General features: G+C 43.3%; 1 protein-coding gene and 1 long non-coding RNA gene across 17 annotated transcripts in view; one reads left to right on the top strand and one right to left on the bottom strand.

Annotated features, from left to right (window-relative positions):
* Positions 1-6: 6 nt before the first annotated feature.
* LOC144584695 (uncharacterized) lies at positions 7-22,690 on the top strand. The gene is made up of 2 exons (XR_013539114.1): positions 7-93; positions 22,542-22,690. It is a non-coding gene; the product is annotated as an uncharacterized LOC144584695 (long non-coding RNA).
* LOC110086925 (ankyrin repeat and fibronectin type-III domain-containing protein 1) overlaps positions 12,132-23,010 on the bottom strand; it is a 316,329-nt gene continuing 305,450 nt past the window's right edge. For 15 of the 16 annotated variants that reach the window (XM_078381382.1, XM_020808190.3, XM_072982922.2 and 12 more), the window contains 3 exons: positions 20,122-20,332; positions 18,042-18,697; positions 12,132-16,652 (listed from right to left, as the gene is read on the bottom strand). In XM_078381382.1, coding sequence (XP_078237508.1) covers positions 16,365-16,652; positions 18,042-18,697; positions 20,122-20,332 — 1,155 coding nt within the window. In that variant the 3' untranslated portion in view covers positions 12,132-16,364. Of the gene's footprint in view, positions 16,653-17,642; positions 18,698-20,121; positions 20,333-23,010 lie in introns of all 16 variants that reach the window. The other variant, XR_013539113.1, reaches the window with a different exon arrangement.

Genomic DNA, 23,010 nt, shown 5'->3' with positions numbered 1-23,010 from the left:
AGGAGACAGACATTTCTCCTACTGTTTGTCCTGAAGTTCCTACTGTTGATTTTGATGGGGTTTTTCTCTCAACAACATGATGGAAACCTGATTGTGAGTAGACTTGTTTTTTTCTTCTCCTTATATTTGCAGCATTTCCACTTGCATGGTTTCATTTTGCTTTCTAGCTTGTGCAATCACCTTTAGCAGTCCTGGGGCCAGTGGGCTGTGGGTGTCCTGATCACACTGAGGGCAACATCTTCGTCGAGATGGGGAGTGATGGTTCAGCATTACTTCCTTCAGGCTCAAGGTTATAGGACTGACACATCTTAAGTTTCCGAAGGAAAATAACATTTGCAATTTTAATTTCCTCCCTTACTGCTCCATTAGATCATGTGGAGTCAGGCCAAGGCTGCTGAGAGGCAAAGCCTTTAGAGTCCATGTTCTCTCCTTCAGTGGTTGCCCTGACCCCACCACAAAAAAGCAGAGTTAGAACACACATCCTTGTGTGGGATGATGGAAGATACTGCTTTCCCCCATATTTTTCTGTTTGGAGGATGTGACTGTCATGACGTGCTTTGGTTGCCAATAATAAATCATTACACTAATTGGAAGTAGCAGTTGTTAGAGATGGAGCTGGGATGTAAGCTGTCAGAGGTGTGTGTGTACACCTGCAGCAGTGGTGGTGAGCTGCCTGCATGAAAATATTGTGTTGCACTTCCTATGGGAAGATGAGTCCTTTATTCCCCCTAAAAGATGTATCTTGGAGGCAGGCAGGAAAATAGATGTTCTTCCCCATTCTTGCTAAGAGCCTAGACAAAGTTAAACGGCTGATAGTGACAGACAGACCCCTTGTTCATTTTTATGAAACAGAGCCTGGTCACGGACACAGCAAATCAAGAGAAATGTCTGGGTAAGAAGCTCAGGCAATTCCTTTCCTGCTCTTTGAGATGGGCTGAGAGGAGCTGCAGGTTCATGTTGGCCGCTGTGGGTGGAGGAAGGATTTTATCAGTCAGAACCAACTCCTATGGCAATTGAAAAGAAGTGATGCAGGAATACTGTACCATGTCAATTCAGCACAATTTCACTTCATAAACTGAACTTAAGAAGTGGGGACTGACAGGGAAGAGGACAGGCCCAGTGGCAGAGGAGGGTGGGGCATATATTATGGGGAGTAATGTGCACCTTTTGACCCCCTGTTATGTGGACCCTCGCAATGCACCTCCATGGGGTGACTAAGTATTTCCTTGAGGATGACAATATGTTCAACCATACAAAGTGAGAGAGTAGGGTATAAACTTTTTATGTCAGCCCAGAACATCTACTCTGGTTGCTCCCTGAGAAAGCAAGGCTCTTGAATACATGACAAGTCTAGATCCTTGACCTTGATTCTTGATCTATTGATTTAATTTTATATAAATTTTTCTCATCTTATGACAACCTTGTATAGGTGGGCGAGGTGGAGGCACTACAGTAGACCCATAAACTAAATTTGTCTCATTCTTTTCTTAATAAAGGGGATAGAGTACTCAAAGAAAAGTTAAAAATAAATGCAGTATTTTTGAACTGCATTGAGCCATCTGTACTACTTTATTTTTGTGTAATCTCCCCACAGATCTGTACAATATAAGATTGTTGCCTTGACTTTAGCTATAAAAACCATGAAGGTTATATAGTATTATATTACCTTTATGGTTTCAGTGGAGTTTTATTGTTCACTCTGCTTTTATCATTTTGTTGGCATACTGGAACTTGACTCGGGTTTGATGGTATGGATGTAAGATTCTTACATTTTTGAGCTCAGTGGGTCAGTTCAGATATTACACAAACCCATGACTTCAACTCATCACATTTAATAACCTACACCATTGTTTTTGAGCTTTGAGATGTACAGCAGGAAAAACAACATTTAAATCTGTTTATCTGGTTTTTGATTCTATGCACTTAGCACTCAGCTTCAGCTGAGTTCCCATCGTTTCCTCAATGGTTCATAAATTTGAATATAATGACAAACTACAGTTAAGAGTAAATCATGGCTTGCAAACCACCTTCATGCTCTACTTTAATATGCTGCTTTGGCAGGCCTTGTGGTTTAGGAGCAGACATAGGTCTGGCATGAAAGCAAAACATGCAGCTATTGACTATTTATGCAGAAATCCTAATAAACTGGGAATAAGCTGTAAGCAGCGTTGTGGGTTTTCCGGAAAATTTCCCAATGCCTTGAAAAGACCATGATCTGATTTAGCATGCTTATTAACCAATGTATTCTATTCAAAAATGTTTTAATGTCCCAACAGCCCATAAATATTTGAATCATTGATATATTGGTGGTTGGACTACTACTAGACTAGGGCTGGAAAGTCTTGGATTCAACTCTCCATTTAGCCAAGAGGTTTAGCAAGTGACTTTAGGGAGCCACTTGCTCTTAGTCTACCTCGCTAGCCATGATCCTTAGGATCTTGAAATCAACCACAGCAGAATCCTACTGTGAAAGCCAGTATGATAGTTAGAAACCCAGAGAGTGTATGTGAAATGTTTCCAAAACTCAAGGAAAGAAATGGCGCTGTTCTTCTATTTGAAAGTGAACAAGAAATGAGACCAGTTTTGATTTTAACTACACAGTCTAAAGGTTATTTGATAACTTTGGTTATCTTCCCTGTTATATACGTGTCTATACAAGGTTTTAGTGATTTAAGTGAAAATGAATTGCTATATTAATTTGCTCTAAGGTATCATCTGCTTATCAAAGTAAAAGAGCAATAAGTCTTAATTAACCAGTTGCAAGTATTTGACTCCTTGAAAAAAAAAACCCTACTGACTTTGTGAATGAAATAAACCTGTTCCATTCATACCTGTACGCCATTCTCATTGGCAGCTTTCTGGCCTTAGCAAGGACTTGTGTTGTCATGCAAGGAATCCTCCAAGCAGTCAACTTTAGTTGTTGAGGTCCAGATGGTGAACTGTACCTTCTTTTTGACTTCTCAGATCAAAATAGGGTAGTGGACTGAGCTATTCTGCACCTGCAGAAGAATCGGGGGGGGGGGCTCCGAAATAGAATGGGGTTGGGTGGAAATTCTCCCCCCATTGGAACTTTCCCATAGGGAAATGGTGTACTTCTTTTATCTTGAGGTTTCCCTGATAACAACAGTTGTGATGGTTCTGATTCAGATGAGGATCCTGAGTGCTAATGGGCCTTTCCATGTTGATGCCTCCCACTCGGTTTTCCTCCATTTCCTCCAGAACTTTGCTGAGTCAAGAATTGGTGTTCACCTGCCAACATCTGCATTACATCGCTCCATGTCAATAAGTGACTCAAAGGTGGGGATCTGCCAGGAGAAAGTTGTGGAGTCTTATCTTTCTCCAGCTCGATCCCAGAGAAGCTAGTTCATTCTGTTCTCTATTTTGTCAGATAGTTGGCTGAGAACGCTGGAAGGGCTGAGCTACTTTTTCTTTGTTTGGACTTGACGTTTGACTTCTCAGTCTGCGGTTGGTCTGGATGAGGTCTTTTTTATTTCTTTGACACCAATGGCATTGTTTTCAAAGTGGTGGTGTCAAAGTTGGTTCTTCTGAAGGTGTCTGTTGGGAAGCATCTGACATTTGGGGAACCAATTCTTCTCGAACTTGAAGTGTGACATCAGTTTGGACAGATTCCATGAGTACTTCTTTGGAAGGTGCTGTACGAATTGCAACTAGAGATGGGCACGGACCAAAAACAGAACCAGGAAATTCATGGAAAAATCACTGATTAATTGGTTTGGGTCAGTTCTGATCCGGAGAACCTGAACTGACCCCAACCATGAACTTTTTCGCATTTTCCTGAACTTTCTGGTTCATTCCCCCAGCCCCCACAGCCTGTCCCTGCCCCCTTCCCACTGCCCCCATCATATCCCTACCTTTTGCAGTCACCACCCACTCCATTGCCATCATCTTGAGAGGCAGCCCTGTGGCTCCTGAAAGTCAGGCTGCCTCTTAAAAATATTTTTAAAAATTTAAAAAATGTGGTTTTGAAAGGCATTCTGGAGCTGCCTCTCCAATTTTTTTATTTTTTCTGGGGTGAGGGGAGAGACTGCAGGGTGGGCTGCCTCTGAGCATGCATCTCTTGAGAGGTGGGTGCATGCACAGAGGCCACCTTGGATTTCCTCTTCCAGAAAAATAAATGGGGCAGTGGCAGAGGTGGTGGCAGCAGCAGCAAAAAGTAGGGAGGTGATGGGCCCTGGGCTGCCCCTGGAAGAAAAAAAAGTAAAATTGCTTGCTTGCTTGCTTGCTTGCTTGCTTGCTTGCTTGCTTGCTTGCTTGCTTGCTTGCTTGCTTGCTTGCTTGCTTGCTTGAGAGGCAGTGGCTGTTTTTTAAGGCTGAAAACTGATGAACTGATTCATGGTTTGTTCAGTGGAAATTTGTGGTTTGTGGACTTTAGCAAACAACGAACCTAGATGAACTACCCTTTTGCTGGTTCATGCCCATCTCTAATCACAACTCTTGATGTTAATGTTGATATCTCCTTTGAGATGGTGTCAATTGCCTGAAGAGGCTTTCCCCAAAGATATAGCTTAAGTCTAGACTGTCTTTATTTCTATGGCTACTTTGGTGAATTCCTTACAAAGTTGACATGAATGTGTCTGATGTCCCTCTCCTAAAAAAATAGGTGCATTCAGAGGTTTCAGTGGACATTGATGGTGGTGCCTTGGTGCATGTGCAGAATATTTAATAAGACTTACAGTTGGCTTGGCCAACTGTAAGTCTTGATGGGGATCCTCTTGTGTTCTACATTAGACACTACATAAAGGCTCCTGATCTCTCCCAAGAATCTGAATTTTGGTTCCCTGCTGAGGTCTACTTGGGAATAAATAAAATAAAATAGAAAGTGGGAGGGTAAGGAAGTGAAATGATCAGGGAGATAGAGAGGGAAAACAAGAGAAGGGTTTTGGTGGGATGGGCGAGGTGTCCCTTAAAAAATGATATAAACATTCACATCACTATTTACTTCCCTTTGCTGTTTTCATCCCAATCAAATTGGGGATTGGGGGGGGGGGGAGAGAAAAGTGAAGGAATGGATGGGAGTTTTCTCCTTTTTTTCCTGGTAAGGCGTTGCTATAAGTACCTTAAAACTTAAAACAGCAGTTCAGCACCGACTTAAAACTATAACAGTGTGTCTCTTCTAACTTAACCTGAACTGAATTGGATATTTGCGCTCACTAACAGTGAAACAAATAGTTAACCCTTTTCTACAAACGTTGCCGTCACTGCTTCCCTTCTGTTCTGGGTGTCCTCAGGTATTCCTTCTGGTTTTTCTCAGTTCCCTTTTGGTCCACCTTATTAGCAGCAGAGAGTTTTCCTGCAGTGGAGGTCTGTTCGAAGTCCTCTATTTGCTTTCTCTATTATTCTTCTCTCTTCTCTCTAGTTTTCTTTCTTTTCTCTTAGTGTGATCTCCACGTCTCCTGATGCAGCAGCCCGGTTTGGCTCTTCTGGCTCTGAAGCCTCTCCTGTCAAGCGGTTTCAAGAGAAAGGCATGCTTTGCAGAGTCAAAGTCTTCTGAATGGATGGACATTCAAGAGGGCTATTCTGCCTCAGAGCGAGGTTACATTAAGATAAAAACAGTATTTGAATCAAGTTTCTAGCATGTTTTAAATAATGTTTTAAAAGATGACTACACAACACAAGCAGAAGTGTGGATTGTTTGGACAGGGAATCGTTTTATTTTGATCAGAAATGAGATATTTTACTCTTCTCCCAGAGGGCTGTTTATCTGAACTTGGATGTCGCATTGATTTAATTTAAATCACTTCGCCATGTGTGAATGCCTTTGTCAGTGTTAATTTTTAATAAGTCCTCACTCTGACTGCTTCTCACAGGCGTGCCCCTGCTGCTGTGGTGTTATTTTTAATATTTTTTTAAAAAGAAATTCATGCTATTTGGTAGAGTGCTGGAAGAGAATAACATAGGAGAAAGAAAGAAAGAAAAAATTAAAACAGAGCTTTGCCGGGCATCAGCACTGCCTGCACTCAGCCTTCTAGGGGCATCTGGTTCTCTGCAGCCGGCTGCCTTGCCAGTGTGCCAGTTGCTGCTGGGAGGAGCTGCCCCACAGTTTGTAGGGCACACTGGTCAATGGTGTGCCAATCAGCTGTTTGACAAGCTTGCCTGCCTGGTTGCCTGGTCTCTGTGGCAGCCAGTGTTGGTTTCTTCTTCCTTCAGCCGTGCTCCAAGCAGCTGTTCAGTGGCTCAGCCCATCTGCCTGCTCCCAGCTGGCTCCAGTGCACCAGTCAGCTGTTTTGGCAGGTCCGCCTGCTCTCTGCATGGCTGTAGTGCTATGTCACTTTGGAATATTAAATGAGAAAGGGCTTTGTGTGTGATCCCCTAATAGGGGGTAACAACGAAAATTAGTAGCTCAAAATATCATTTTCTTAGGCATGATACAGAACTCTGTGATTGTCATGTAAACATGATCCATGGATGTCAGTGTAACAATAAACACAATTCAAATTGCAAGGGTCATCTTTAACATTGATACAGCACTTTAAATGACACCAGATTAAAAGTCGCCCCAGGAAATTCAAATATGACGTGACTGCCACGTGACTTTAAATGGATGCCAGTTATATTGCCACATATTCTGAACTATTTCATGCAACTAAGTGCAAGAAACACCATGTGAGGAAAGCAGCTCTGAACCAGCTCAGAGCCGACTGGAGATGGTTCAGCTCCTAATTGCAAGTGTCTCATTTGATCTTGGACAAGGGAGCGGTTATATTGACCCTCGGTTATTTGTCTCCTGTACCTATACTGGAAAAAATGCACCATGAATTTGGCAAAGGAAAACCAGGCAAGGCTCATGTCTTTCTCTGAGAGTGAAATTTTTGAGACCCTGCAATGATGTCTTCCTAATGCTGTGCACACCTTCATGTACCATTCACCTTTTATTTCCAAGGGTATATTCTCAAGGTCATAAATGTCTTATTGAAGATCTGTTTTAGCCTTGGATCTGAGAATACATTATAGGCAGAGAGAGTTGAGATCTCTGTTGCATACAAGAAAATATCAAGGTGGGAGAAAACTTTGCATGGCTCTTCTGATCATCCATGGGATCAAGATCAGGTCTCAGATCAAGGAGAATTGGTAGCCTTTTAAGTACTAAAACCAGTCCCTACCACCATGCTACCATGAGCCCACTTCTATCATTATCAAACCAGCCTGGACTATGATGACTGTACAAACCATGAATCCCCTCCTCAGATCAATGGAACAGAAAGCAGACATCCATGTAATAATTCCATAATCTGTGGTGCAGAGTCTACTCTTTAAGATCCAGGAGTTTATAATAAGTTGTCCTCTTCTTGGACCTTTTCAGATAAATGTAGCAAATACTAGCTTACTAGGCATCACTAGAGGATAAAAAAATATGGGCAGAGAGCATTCTCAGAATGTCAGCAACAAGCTGGCAACATGGAGGACCCATACTGATATTTGGCAAGAATGTTCATTTTATGCAAGGAGAAAAGAAAACATACTAAAGCTGAGTGACAACAGTTAGAGTTACGAAGAACCAGCTCAGGACAGGTGCCTTCATCCTGACGGAACTCATCCAAACTTGTTCACAAGTTGGCAAGGCTTTGGATTGGAGTCCCAAGTGTTTGGTATCAGGTCCCAAGCCCGATTTAAAATAAGCTTTTCTCCTCCAGAAAAAAAGGGAAGATTGGTTGGGTTCCAAGTCATTGAAAACAAACTCCGACCCCATGTCGAGTCACTGGTACGACTCAAGTCCGAATTGACAGCAAGTCCTGCAAATCAAGCCCCCATCCCTGCTTGTTCAATAGCCTTTCCAAATGTACAAGAGAGCAAAGGAAAATCAAGCCTGAATTATCAGCAAAAGCAGAAGTGATTAAACCAAGGCTATCACATTCTGGATAGATTGTGAAAGGACGACTTGCCGGAAAAGACCATAATGCTAGGAAAATAGAAGGCGGGGTGGGAGGAAGGCAAACCGAACATGAGATGGATGGACTTAATAAACTTAAGACCATTCATGCGTAAGATGCGGGAAGGGCTATTAACAGTAGGACCACTTTGAGGTCGCTAATTAATAGGATTGCCATAAGTCAGAAGTCATCAGCGATTTGATGGAACACAACAGCACAAGGCAGAAAATGATTTGATGTCCTCCTTTTGCATTTTGATGGCAATGTAAGCAATATTTAAATGGTGGATGGAGTTGTTGGGCCATCAAATCAGTTTGGGAGATGATACCATCGCTGTGTAAGTCCTCCTTCTGAATTCCCCGAGAGGAAAAGAGGCAGGAGCTGTTCAGTGGAGAAGGGGAAGCAGTCACCATACACCCAGAGTCAAAGGGTTGTTGCTTAACAATTATTTCTGCCTCATTATTCTTGTCATTGTGAAGATGTAACAGTGTGTCAGTCAGTACTCACTAAGAGAGGCTTTTCTGCACTTCCGGCTGCAGTGGATCCAATGACTTGTGCGTCTATTGCCTCTGTTTGATGTGCCTTGTCATGGGTTGCCTCAAAGTTTTTGTCACATAGCCACCATTGACCAAGCACACTAAAGTCCCACTTTCTGTTTGTGACCATTGGAGTTTGAAAGTGTTGGTCCCATGATTGTGGGACACAATAAGAATGAAGCATTTTTCTGGGTACAAGGAAGCCATGCAAAAGGAACGTCTATGATTTGCAATATTTATCCACAGAAGCTTATCTCACTGACAAGAAAGTCAGACATGCATTTCTGAATAGATTGCCAATTTGTCTTTGTTGTTTCCCCAGCCCCCATGGAATGTCAAATATATCCACCAGAGCTAGGCCTGAACTACTGGTTCAGCAGTTCCTGTCAGTTCTTCCTTTGGGTGAACAGATGTTCAGCAGTTCCCAGCCTCACCTTCTCTGGTGGGTGGGTAAGCAGGGCGCCCCTGCTTCCTTGCTCTGCCTCCTCTGTCTCTGAGGGGGCGCTCATTAGAGGAGGCAGAGCTGGAAGGCGCTGAATACCTGTTCGTCCAAAGGACGAACCATCATGAACCACCAAACCAGCGCTTCGTGCTCATCTCTGATAACCACATTTATTGAATCTAATCTTTAAAAATGGAGCTGCACATGAATGCTGCCTGCACGATGCATCCTTTAAGAAATTGCAGCATTAACAAGATTTCTAGATTTGCTAGAAATTATCTTACTGATAGCATCTTCTATATACTGTCTCAGCCACACACTCCTTGGCTCATGCACAAGCCAAACACATTTCCAGAATGTAGTTTCTGAGTGCCATTTAAAACAGCTATGGTTAAGAGGCATCTATTCCTTTGGATTTTTTTTTAAACTTCCCATGGCTTAAGGATGACTGTTACATTATGTAAGCAAATATGATATGTAAGTAATTTTAGGAGTAGTCAATGAAATCTGAGGTAAAATGTCCTTAGGGAAGAAGAATGTTTATACCAAATTGCATTGAACTGTTGGGAATTGTTACCTGCTTTCTCTGTGTTTTTCTGTCCATGCCCCACAGTCAGAGAGCTTGGCCTGCTGCTCTGCACATGTGCCCCACGGCTCAGCTGATCAGGGCAATCCGCTGGTGGTGGGTTGCATGCGCAGAGGCAGCACCCAGGCTCCTCATCATTGTGCTGCCATGATGGTGGCAGTGCAGTAGTGTGGCAGCAGCAGTGTGGCATTATGGGCAGGTAGCTCCTCCAGGCACAAACCGGTTCAGTTTTCTGGTTGCTTCGTGGTTTGTGGCTAACCATGAACCGCGATCCATCATGAACCACAATTTTTCAGGTTTGTGCCTATCTCTAGGGAAGAGAGAGCCACTTAAGAATTAAGACTCTTGCTTGACAGCTTAGTGAGTTGGAGTGCCCACGGTGCCTCATGGGAGATGAGCCCACATCACCTGGAGCCTGCTCTTATGGACAAGATGCTCTTCTGCCATTCAGAATACTATACCACAACCAAAAGGGCAGCATCACAGCCTACATGTGGGATTAAATCATTTTGCAGTAGAATGGGGAATGGTGATGCCACTCACTCCCAATGACAGCTTCCTGATGAAGTAATTGTCATAATGAATGCTAGATAACTTATTTTTTGCCTTCTCATTCTCCATAAAGGATAGCTACATCTTTCATTCCACAGTGCCTGCTGCAGGTTTAGGTTATGGGGTAATATGGTGTGAATGTGCTAGCCTTCCACTTGCTACATGGTACCTTCAGTCTTTGACAGGGTGGCAAGGAATTTGAAAGCTGCTTCTTTTGATAGACCATAGCTTGTCAGGTTCTCTGGACTTGCCAAACCATGGCTAATGCCAATAACAGTTAGCTTCAGATATGCCAAGTGAAGAATAACGCTTATGATCCTGGCTGGTTTAAACTAACCAAAGTTAAGATTAACTAGTCTTGGGTTTATATGCCATCGTAAGACTTGGCTAGTTAAAATGCAGCTGTGAATGCTTCAGAACTAATTCAAGATGTGTGAGAGGAGTACCTGTTTTAGAGTGTGCTGGGCTCATTGACATCTGGGCTTCTTACATGAGTGCGATAGCTAAATGTAGGAAGTGTATGATGCAGTCATACTGGATTTAAGGCAACCTATGAGCCTTCGTCTACTTGTTTTGGAATCCATGGATGGGAGATTTTTGTTCTCACCTTGCATCCTGTACAATGGGGGGGCAGGGATCACAGGGATTTTCTTTGCCCTATATGGGGGAGGGCTACCTCTGTTACGTGTCCAGCCCACTCACGTCACCCTAACTCCTTTGAAAACAGCCATGTCTACTTTCTTCTGGAAGCAGCTGTTTTTGTCTCTTAAGGAACAGCAGCTGCTCTGAGAATCAGGAAGGCATGGCTCTTAACTATCTTTAAGGGAGCACGTCTCCCTCTCCCCCAAGCAGTTTCCCCACCTCTTTACATGTTGTGGCATTGGCAGGATGAAGAGAGATGTCTCCCCTGGTCTGTCAGCACACTGGTTTTAGGGAGAGTCTCGGTGTGGTACAGTGTAAGGTTTGGAAACTCCCTTATCATAATCCTGGCTCCGCCGCGGATTTGCTCTGCCACTCAAGGCATCTTAACCTGCACTTTAACCTGTCTTCCTTTAAGACCTGGGAAGAAGTTGCTAGAGAGCGAGTGAAACAGTAAGATCCAGTACTGAAATGTCAAAACTAGGGATGAGAAATGTATTGACTGGCTTTATGCCTCTCAGTGTCTATTAGGAGCAGAACTATCTCACAAGCCTGTTTATGAGGCTGAAATGTGATTCTGAGCTCTGCGGATGAAAAGCTGTACACAAGTATGGCATAGAAACACAATTCAATGTGAATATTGTGTCATGTGGAATTGTGCTGGAAACTTTAATTTACTTTCTGATCATGGTTCCCACAAAGTATGAACCAGTGAAGATTCTCTTAAGCTAGTAAATGGTATCCCTTAATCTAAAAATGAAAGCTGGGCTCCTGTAATGTTTAAAGCAGTTCTGTGAAGACTGTGGATTCATTCCTTGACTCCAGCAAGTGCTGTCTGGGGAGCGTGGAGGCAAAAGGCTGTTCCTCTGTTCTGCTCTTCATGCTGCTTCAGAGTATTACTGGATTCACTCAGCAGTGCTATTTAAAAGAACATTTAAATGCAGATGGCTTCAGGCAACCCTCAAGATGGCAGCATGTGCAGACAGTATGGCACCAATCCTACAGGGAGTTCTGCACAGAGAAAACTTCCAACAGAGCATTTTAGGATTGGAGCCTAGACTATGAATAAAGAGAGTTCAAGCAATTAAAAGGGATATGCACACACAGACAAGCTCCAGTTGCAAAAGTGAGCTCTTTAAAAAAAATCTGTCCATCAAGCTGGTTGGAAAAGAGACCTGACACCTTCCCTGCTTGTTGCTTTTATTCTCTAGTTCTTCTGCCTAAGATGGGTTTTTTATTCTCCCTTCCACCCCACTCTGAATTCCAACACTGCAAAAAATAGCTTTTTTTCACTGATTCATTTTCTGTAGCTTTGAATCAGAATCCTGCTTCTACTCAGTTCTGCTTGAGAATGGACAGAGACCGTTTGCAAGAGAGATGAAAATGTTATTTGAAACCCAGAGTTCAGAAGGCTCATGGCCATGACACAGGCTGAAGATATTCACGCAAAGAGCACCTCAATTCAGGAAGGAAAAATGGCACCACCCTCAGCAGCACAGCTGTCTTTACTGTGGACCACAGTTCTTATAAGAGTTGCAGTGAACAAAGAGGCTTCATGGCCAACGAAAACATGCTATTGAATGTACAAGAGCAACCAATCACTATCACAGAAACAAAACAGCAACTGAGAGAGTAACAGAAAGGCAAAATCATCAACTGAGATGTCACAACAGATGCTTCGTAGTACATCTATGACAGCAAAGTCAACTTCCACATGTTGTGTGATTTCATTTTACTTATAAAAACCAATAGAAAGGGCAATATTTTTTATTCGCATAGATTTCCTTTCTTTTACAAGGGCAGGGATTAGTCTTCTACATCTGTGATAGTACCTCTTGGAAGACTGGCTAAATCTTTGACCTCATGAGATGGAGGAGCTTTTGAATGTTTCCAAACCAGAACTGGCAGAATAATAATAATAAAAAACTCTTCCCCATCCTGAACAAACTTGGAATGAGGACTCTAACCCCAACTAAGGAAGACTAACACAGAAATACCGGAACATCTGGAAGCAGGACCATCCCTGTGTGGTTTCTTCATATCTAGATGGATGCATCTAACCCAAATACTGCATTCTAGGATGGTCAAACACCCTCTCTGCTTTTTGGAGAACTGTCACTGGACTTCTACTTTTTCTCACACACAACACAGAATCAGTGCTATGTACAGAACCGTCTATGCAAGGGCAGCATTTACTGAATCCAAGAGGTTCATTACGTAATTTCTGGTAAGTAGCTGGATCAATGGGCACATTGTAACTCTGCATTTCGCAGATATTAATGCTGATAGGTATTCCTCTCATGGAGTGAACAGTAAATCTTGATGCCATAATTTTGCCCACAGCCTTCAAAATGTAATGCATCACATATGTCATCTAGCTGAATTATACCCAAATATTTCCTTCGCCACATAAGAGAAGGTGTGAAGCATATTCCTTCCTAGGTCTGCCTTTTCCAGATAGCTTTTCTAAAAGCTTGTCTGAGGTTAAACCTTCTCGATGGTGGCCAGGATGGGGCAAAACAAAGGGAGGATAAAAGCAAGGGTGGGTCTTCATTGCTCCATAAGATATATAAATTCTAGTGAGATTTTCTGAGCAGAAATTACGGCCACCAAACAACTGTCTTTAAAGAAGCATCCAGGGAATGAATGGGTCTCATGTTTGCTAATTCAGCCTTGGAATCAGTAACCCAGGAGATGGTGGTGACAAAGCGACTGTTTCTTAGCTGCACTATGGGATGAGGCAACAAACAGATGGAGTACTTGCATTGTTCGAACGGCTGCAGATGAAACTTTTGGATTTCCTGTGTTTGTAGAATTGTGTTACATAGGGTCTTAACCATATCTTCTCAGCCAGTTTCTCAGTTTTAACTGCTTCAAATAAGAACCCAACTCACAAAACTGGAACTAACTGCTCAGGCATCTAAGTTCCACACCATCTGTTGGAAGACTTTTTTCAGCCTGATGGTTATGAGGGAGATTGCTGGATTTATCTAGGGCTGCTGCAGTGAGATCTTATGTCCAAAAGCAAAACAGGTCATCAAAGCAGAGGCCTGTTCTATGCTGGAGGGGAGACCATTGATGCAAATTCCATGTATACTGCCTTGTGGTTCCATGAAGTACTGATAAAACATAAGTGAAGAGAGCTTCTTCTATGGCACCTCATTGTTTGAGGAACAGCTTCTTGGCAGATTTTTGGGACATTGATTACCTACAACGAGATACGGGCAGAAACTGAATGACGAACCAGGAAAACCAACAAATCAGCCAGTTCATAGTTCGGTTCACGATCCAATTCGGGGGTCCAGTTTTGCTGAAGTAAAACGAAGCACCAAACTCTGCCCCCCCGTGCTTGATTTTGCTTTGCCAAAATGGATGCCCGGCTATCCCCTCCCCACTGCCTCCACTGCCAGCAATCCTCTGGAAGATGGAAAAAGGCACTCACTGCTCCCTCACATTGACCAGGTGTGTGAAAGAAAGTGCAGGTGAAGGGCTTCCTAAGAGAGGGGGACCCTAAAGTGGTTTCCTAACATTTCTTTTTGCCATTTGCAAAGAGGTAGTAGCTGTATTTAGGGTGTCCCAGCATGTTTGTCAACATTAAAAGGGGGAAAAATAAGAGAGGGAAAAGATTTGTTTCTGTGCATCAAAATTCACTTCCTCAGATTTTGATCCATGACGGCTCACACAGAAACTAATCTTTAAGGTGCCCATTTTGTTCTTTGACTAACCCCCCCACCCCAATTTTGTGAACAATTTTTTCACCATATTTCTTTCCAAAGGCATGTCTGGGTGAAAGGAAGGGAAAGGCATAGGAGCTTAGCTAATGAAAGTAAAATAATGAGGTCTTAAACCAGAGGTGAGCAAACGATGGGCCACATGTGGTCCCCATCCATTTTTATGTGCTCTCCCTGGGAGGGGGGGGTGCGGGGGAGAAAGGAAGATAGAAAATCTGTGACGATACAATAAAACTAAAAAGCTACCGTGTTTCCCTGAAAATAAGATAGGGTCTTATATTAATTTTTGCTCCAAAAACGCATTAAGCGCTTATTTTCAGGGGATTTTATTTTTTTCATGGACAACAATCTACATTTATTCAAATACAGTCATGTCATCTTCTTCTGGTTGCTGCACAAGGGTGGAGGGTGGGGTTTCACTTAACTAGGGTTTATTTGGGGGTAGGGCTTATATTACGTGCATCCTGAAAAATCCTACTAGGACTTATTTTCAGGTTAGGTCTTATTTTCGGGGAAACAGAGTAGCTTTGGTCTGAGCTTTCTGTTTTCAGCCTTGCAAGAAGTTTAAAGTAAAAGCAAGTTTAAATAATGTTTATATTTTTAAAAAAATAATTGGAATGAATGTTTTTACACAAGTCTGACTGGTTTTGGGGTGGAAGGTTTAAATAATATACATAATCTTAATGAAATAAAATTATTCTTTAATATTAATTGCTATTTATTTATATCTGAGTGGATTTAGGGGGAATGTTGAAACAACAGAAGATAACACTCTAAAACATTCAGCAATGCTATTAGCAGCTCCAATAGATGTAATAATAATAATAATTTATCTTTACATATCATAACTATTTCTATCTAGCTTCTGTTTTTTTCCACTACTGTAGGTCCTGCCATTTATCTTTAGGCCCTGGTTGCTTTGGGTATGAGGCCCCCAGTCACTCTCTGAAAACAATTAATAATAATACCAGAGCTATCAGTAACTATAACCATGAACTAGTTGGGAACATCTTAGCTATTTTTATCTATTTCACCTTATCTATTTTGCTATTGATTTTCTAATCCCCACTCCTCCTCTTTAGGCATTATTCTCTTTTATGTGTGGAGCCCTCAACTGCCTGGTCAACCACTTCCCACTCCTTTCTTAAAAGAATACAGAGCTCTTTAGAGTCCCCCGCCCCCAAAAAAAGCCAACTTCTGCCCTCAAAATACAGTAACTATGCAATGGAAGGAGTTGTTTTCCTGGTGAGATCAAAGGTTGATTTAGTCGTTCTACCAAGAGGATGCTTCATCCCAGATATCAAGACTGGCCTCTGTGCTCCTTGGAGGGAAAGGACTTCAGATTCTCAGACTTTTTGCAACATTACGAATTGTGATTATTTAAAGGATAATTTTTTTAAAAATGGGAAAAAAAGTTTGATCTTAGAACAATGTGCTTTTCTTCATTTCTCCAGGTACAGTGAAACAAAAAACATTAACAGGACGTTTAGTCTTGGTGAACTTCCTGAGCCTCTCTCTCTCTCTCTCTCTCTCTCTCTCTCTCGGCCCTGACTCTGGGACCATTCCAGCCAGAATCAAGGTGGTTTTTCTTTCAATCACCTATCCCCTCCCCCTCCCTCCTTCAATATTCAGAATGAAAAAATATAATTATGTATTGCTTCTTGATCCCTAACCAGCTCTTCTCCCTTGCTGAAAATAACTTTAAAAATTTAATTCTGTATCCTTAAGGCTCCAGGACTACATCCTTATTTCTTGGAATCATAACAACCATATCTCAAAGTCTCTTTGGTTAAAATAAAACACACATACACACACACACACACACACACACACACACATACAGAAAGGTAACACACTGCTCAATAGGTTCCTATATTGGTCTGTGGTGTTTGGCGCAAAAGGGTCTTTTCAAGAAGGAAGCATTGATGACGAGCTGTCTGCTCACTGGAAGCTGGATGTTCTTCTCTCCTTCCTGCTGTGCCTTCTTTTTCATACCGTTGTGGCTGCCCCATATTGAAACAAGAGGGGGGAGGTCTCTTTGATCCGAACACAAAACCTCCCCTCAGGCCAAGCCTTTTGAAGTGTGAGGGGCAGGAAGTCGTTTGGAAGCCACTGCTCCACATCATCTAATATGAACACGAGTCCAAAGTGGTCCAATTGTTCTTCGCTGTAGCAAAAAGCACCTGTGTTTCCGAGGACATCACGTGAAACCTCGTTCATCTCCTGCACTACAAGCTTCACCACATCCTCTGCCGACATCTTGTTGGTTATGTGCAGCTGCGCAGAAACAGAGGTAAGTCAGTCAATGAAGGTGCACTCAAATAAGCTGAACGTTCTGGAGAATAAGCTCCACTATGGAGAAATCCCCTCTCCCATCTCAAGTTGCAAAGGAATGCCCAACAAATTATGTGCTCTTTCAGGAATAACATCTGAGAGCACTATACTCCTGCCTGATGCAATCTGAAGATTGAGTTTGAGTTCAACATATTGCTATCCCCAGGACTCCTAAGTGAACAGGCAAGGGACTTGACAGTACCAAAAGGAGCAGAACATGGAAGATGTTCTGTCAATATGTCAAAAGATACTTTGGGGCAATGTATCATGAGTAGAAAATATTGGGGTGTGATGACCTGAAAGACATCTTGGACGATTACAGGAAATCCAGGCAGTAGTTCATCTTTTGGTACCTTTCACCCAACAAGAAGGAATAGAGGTACCAACCAAACAGAAGATACTGTGTTCAAAGACCTACAGGACAGCCGTTCTCACCAGAATGCAATCAAGTGGAAAGTCGGGCTTGACTTTCTTAGCTATACAGTACTGTATGTGTCAGTTACAAATGATAAGGGAGACGTGACTGCAATCCATTTGGGCTCCGAGGGAAAATCCCCCTAAAAAGATTCTCACTTTCTTATTCCCTGCAAAAGGAGTAGGAAGCATGAAGCCACAATGAAGGCCAGTGCTACTGTCACATATGACCATGGGCTAGGGAGAGGAAGATGCCTCCCTTTCTTCAGAACATATAAGACACCCTCACGCTGTTCTCTAAGCAGTCTCTGTTCAATGATATATTTAGAAGCTTTCCTGCTACTCTTTTTACCACTCTTTAAGAAGGACACTGATGAACTGGAACAAATTCAGAGGAGGGCAACAAGGAGAATCAGAGGACTGAAAACCAAGGCCTGTGAGGAAAGACTGAAAGAACTTGGCACATTTAGCCTTGAGAAAAGAAAACTGAGGGGAGATGGGATAGCACTTTTCAAATACCTGAAAGACTGTCATACGGGCAGGGTCTTTTCTTGATTATCTCAGAGTGCAGGGCATGTAGTAATAGGCTCAAGTTACAGGAAGCCAGCTTTAGGCTGAATATCAGAAAAAAAACGTCCTGACACTTAGTACAGTATGACAATGGAAACAATGACCTCGAGAGGTGGTGAACACTCCAATGCTAGAGACATTGAAGAGAAAATTAGACAACAATCTGTCAGATATATCTTGATTTGGATTCCTGCCTTGAGCAGGGGGGTTGGACTTGATGGCCTTATAGCCCCCTTCCAAGTCCATTATTCTATGATTCTTTTATTCTTTTGGTGCTGCTTCTGGCAGCGGGACTGCCAGGAAACCATAAGCTCTATGAGAGTGCAGAGGCAGAACAAGGAATGATACCTTGACATTTGTTTCTTTGGAGAGCCCCGTTTCATACTGAGGGCACACATGTAAGGTGAAGGAGCCTGATGACTTCCCCTGGTTTGCTACACGTGGTGGCTCAGGTGGCTCCTGGAAGGTGTGAGTCCATTCCATTGAGCGTGTCCGAAAGACAGGTTCAGAGTTTTCTGCAAGCCAGCCGTGCTTGGGGCTGAATGCTGACCCTATCCCAAATCTCAAAGGGCTGCAACGTCCCGCAGTTCTGCTTTCTGTTGGAGAGCTGTCAACTGAGCCAGGGCAAGACTTTCTGGCCCCATGACAGAGCGGTTTGGGGAAATCCAGGCTACTGGTGCGAACACAGTAGGCCTGCCGCTTCTCTGTAATACGCAGCAGTTCGATTTGTCGACTAGGAAGCACAAAGTCACTATCATAGAGTTCAGGGGGAGGCTGGGGCTCCTCTAGAGGAACTGGGGCCCTCTTCAGCTCATGGCTCTGCAGAACATTAGGGACGCTGTCCCTCAAAGGACAGGAACTTTTTCTACTGCAGCATTTTGGCCCAGAAGAAGAGGAAATGAGGTCAGGCTCTTGGGGGCTTTGGGCTCTGCTGGAATCATAGTCGCTGTCTGTAGCCAAGAATACTTCTAATGAGCCCTCTTCATCAGAGATTCCATGCGAATCTGGAAAAAGAAGAAGAAAAGATTACAACTTGCTTGTTACCAAGAGTGGGCGAATGTCATTTTATGTGCCTCTCAGATTTTTAGGACTTTGAAAATCTCCACTTTGTGCAGAGGGGCAAAGCAGAAGCTGAGGCAGTTCAACTGAATCTTCCTTCGGCATCTTTTAATGCAAAGTGTGTGAAACGTCTAGAATATGCAAATGCCTCACTCTCTACCAAAGGTTCCTAAAGTGACTAAGCTATATATTATCTGGTTTTAGGCTCCTGGTGAGGAAACATTGGTATCTAAGATATTCCACACTTACTAGATATATTAGGAAACAGGGGTGCCCCTCATATTCGTGCCTTGCTGTTTGTCTGTTGCTTCTTTCTCATACGAGTACCTTCTTTCGCAAAACATCCTCACTTTGAGTTCCAAAATCTTGACATGTATCACTCAAACACATATGCAAAGTTAAAAAGATACACACATGCCACAGTTCTACCACTGAACTTGAAAGCCAACCGAACTACTCGCTTAGAGCAACCCTACAGGGATTTCAAGGTAAATGAATTGTTTAAGGAATGGTTTTACCAGTTTCCTTGGCAAAGCGAAGGAAACGAGCCCAGGTCTCCCGAGTCCTATTCCATTACTATATGCACTGCACCACACTAGGTACCTGAAATGCATAGTAGGCATATCCAAAAGCCACATGTATCCGTCAGCAGCAGCAATACAAACAACATAATGAAGAGCGAAGAATGTATGGCTGTAGGCAGGACCGAGGTGCTGCTGCTGCTCTCAGGTATGCCACATCCCAGCAACCTCTTGATTGGCTAGCCTGCACCCTATCAGGCCAGAGGCCCTGCTCCATGCATGGGTCCCTGGGAAGAAGCATGTCACAAAATGGCGGCTGATGTGCTCCAGAGCTCTTCTCCTGCCCCTTGCAAAATGTAAGTCCCTGGACCCGTGCTTCTCAGACTGATTTGAATCGTGTAACCTTGTCCCAGCAAAGCACGCCCAATGACACTACCAGCTGTGCACCACATGTCCCCATCTTGTGAACTGCCCTATATAACCAACAAAAGGCGAATAGCACATTGCTGTACTTGCCTGGGATGAGGAGAGGACAACAGGAAAATAATTTCCTGTTTCTGAACAGCCCCTTGTTTGTACCAAATGTGATGCCTAGAGTGGTCTTGCAGAGCAACTTCCCCTAGCAAAATATATTCAATACAATACTGGGGTGGAGGAACAAACCATAACAGAATCTGTGTGGTTGACGGGCAGATAAAGTGATGGAATAATTTTCCAGAACTGATTGCACATACAGCTACTAGATGTGCTTCTCGGTATCATTTCTAGGAGCAGAAAGCTGGACGAGGGCAAGGGACTGATTAGCAGCCCCTGAAGCTGCTGCAGAAAAACTTCAGGAGAACTCTCACCGGAGTTGAACTTGCGGCTTGCTTCGGGAGACGGGGTAGGTGAAGGAAGAAAATCCAAATGGGAAGAGGCTGGCAGAGCTTCCCCCTTCGGTGCAGCACTGGACTCTTCAATGAAGAATGTGAGTGAAATGCCACAAGATGGCTGCTTGTATCGGGCGTGCTGCAGCGCATCCATCAGCCAACGCATTTCCTTCCATATCTCCTCCATTTGCTGTCCCAAGGCAAAGACACAGAATCAGGTTACCTGTTTTTCTTGGTGCAGAAAAAGTGGCTTTAAATGAGTGGCAGAACAGCACAGATGAGGCACACATGAGAAGGGCTACGCAGGGATTGTTCATGCATACAACCTGTTCTCACATATGCACTGAATTTATAGGGGACATGGTACTCTTTGGACACATGGGGGTGTGTGATAGCCCTCATTATGATTGGTTATTCTTCTCTGCAGCTCATGAGGTTAGTCTGCTGTACCATCAATCCAGAAGGTAATGATTCATTTACTGATTGCATGTCAATTGGAGGTTTTTCCTAGAATGTCTTTGTTTTTCCAGTAAAGAATCAAAGGATTCTCTTATAGTGTCCTGTGATTTGTTTGTTGTCCTTAGTTTCCAAACTGTCAGGTAGGTAATATCAATCCAGGAGGTAGATTTGAGCAGGGCAAGGACATGTGCAAGATGCCTGCCTGGTCAGAACCATCAGATGTAATATTTGCATTCTGCCACTGGGAGGCTGGATCGTTGCCCAGAGTTCCTGAACATCTTGGGGTGGAGGCGGAGGTGGTGATGGTAGTGGTGGGGAGGGTCTTTGCTCTGAGTATGAACAAATCTCAGTGCAAGAGCAGCAAGGTTGATCGGTAGCCAGAAAGCACACTGGCACTACATGTTCACTGTTTCTGTATTTCTGGCCAGGCAGGAGGCAGAACTAGGTGTTGTAAAATGTCACCTCCTGTGTGGAAAAAGCATTCTGTGGCATGACAGTAGGCCACATGAATGATGTGGTACCTGGGCTAACAAGGACAGGTTGCTTACCTGTCACTGTAGTTCTTTGAGTGGTCATCTATGATTTCACACATATAGATTGTTTCTGCATCTGTGCAAAACTCCTTTGGAATATTCCAGAGTTTAAAAGTCCATTAGAAGAAGTCCCTGCAGTAGGTGTGCTCCACCCACTCTATGGTGAATCCTCAGTTCCCTGATGCTGCTGTAAATAAACATAATATGACATGGCAGACTGAAGGGAGAATGGGCGGGTTGTGTGATTTCACAGATGGCCACTGGAAGAACTACAGGTACAGGTAAGCAGCTGCCCTTCTTTATTGTGGTCTCTGTGAATCACATAGATGGGTGAACTGCAAGCTCACTTACTGAATGGTGGGATGTCACAGCATGATAGACAAGATCGCCACTTTGCCGAAAGTAGCATCAAGTTTGGCTCTGACATCGAGTCTATAATGTTTGATAAATGTCGAAGGTTGTGAAAATGTAGCTGCTCTACAGATGTTGGTTAGCTGAACATCCTTCAGAAAGATGGTGAATGTATCAATTGCTCTTGTCAAGTGCACTCTCAAAGAGTTTGGGAGTAGCTAATTGGCCAGTTGGCATGCCAGTATAATAGTGTTGACAATCCATTTCAAAATATGTTGAGAAATGCCCTGTTCACCTTTTTAAGGACCCTGATAGCCGAAAACAAGCAATCTGACTTTTAAAAATGCTTGGTTCTGGAAGTATAGAACACAGGGGGCCTCCTAAGATCCAATGTATGAAGAGACCCCTCTTGCATTTGCATGCTTTCGAACTGCTAAGTTGGCGGGAGCTGGGACAAGTGACGGGGGCTCACTCTGTCATGTGGATTCGATCTTACGACTGCCAGACGTTGCAGCACAGAGGCTTCAGCGGTTTAACCCGCAGCACCATTTTTTAATGTTTAGGTTTCAGAGCAAATGTGGTTGATTTTTGATGCAGATGTGTGCAGTTTTGGTGAGGGTGCGGATCTTTATATTGGGGCTCTGTCCCTGGCATCGAGAGGTATTGGTTGCACCCACTGTATGTCCTGTGAAGGTGGTTCACCGTTTGATTTTTGAGAAGCTATGTCTAACTGAAGATCCTCCATAGGTAATGGCTGTTTTGAAGGTGTCTTAGAAGTTGTTGATTCTTTAGCTATTGAATCAATGCCCTGCAATGATTTTCCCCACAGGTAATATTTGAGGCAGGATTAATGATTTTTGGCCACTTTAATAAAGTTTTTACAAAACTGGCAGGATTTTGTTTGGGGTCCCTTGCTCAGATAATAGAAGCACTTGAGTGTCCCTTTGAGAGAGGGATTTTATTAGCACAAATGCTGCACCCGTTGAATGGGTCTGTAAAAAGGTGAGAAGGCCCCAGGGCAACGAAGAAACAAATAGTTCTCTCTCTTTTCTTAAGGAACACTCATGAGGAAAGACAAAGGGAATAACGAGGAACAAAAAGATGGCAGGCAAGGAGAAAGAAGAGGGGCAAAAAGGTACAATTTGTTTTTCTGTTGGGAGAAGAAAGGCTCCAGTAGAATCCAATGGTGGCGAAAAGAAACAAAAGGCCCGCCACAGGGTGGGAGGAGCAAGGATGGCGCTGGGACTTGATCTCATGGACTTTTGGGCTCTGGAATATTCTGAAGGAGCTTCATGCAGGCTCAGAAAAAAATCATATGTGTGATTCCCGAAGACCACGATGAAGAACAAGAAGTGAATGGAATCAGGAATACTCTCTGAAGCGGAACGGCATCGGTGCTGCAGGATGGATCTGCAGAGCCAGTGCTTTTTGAAAAAGGAACAAGAACCAAGCTCACAATGGAAGCCTGACGGGGGACCGCCTGAGACACGGCTGTGCACTCAACGATCATGCTGCAGCATTCTGG

This window comes from Pogona vitticeps, chromosome 13, assembly GCF_051106095.1.
Source record: "Pogona vitticeps strain Pit_001003342236 chromosome 13, PviZW2.1, whole genome shotgun sequence".
In the NCBI taxonomy this organism is placed as follows: Eukaryota; Metazoa; Chordata; class Lepidosauria; order Squamata; family Agamidae; genus Pogona; species Pogona vitticeps.
This window is presented reverse-complemented; position numbering and strand designations above follow the sequence as displayed.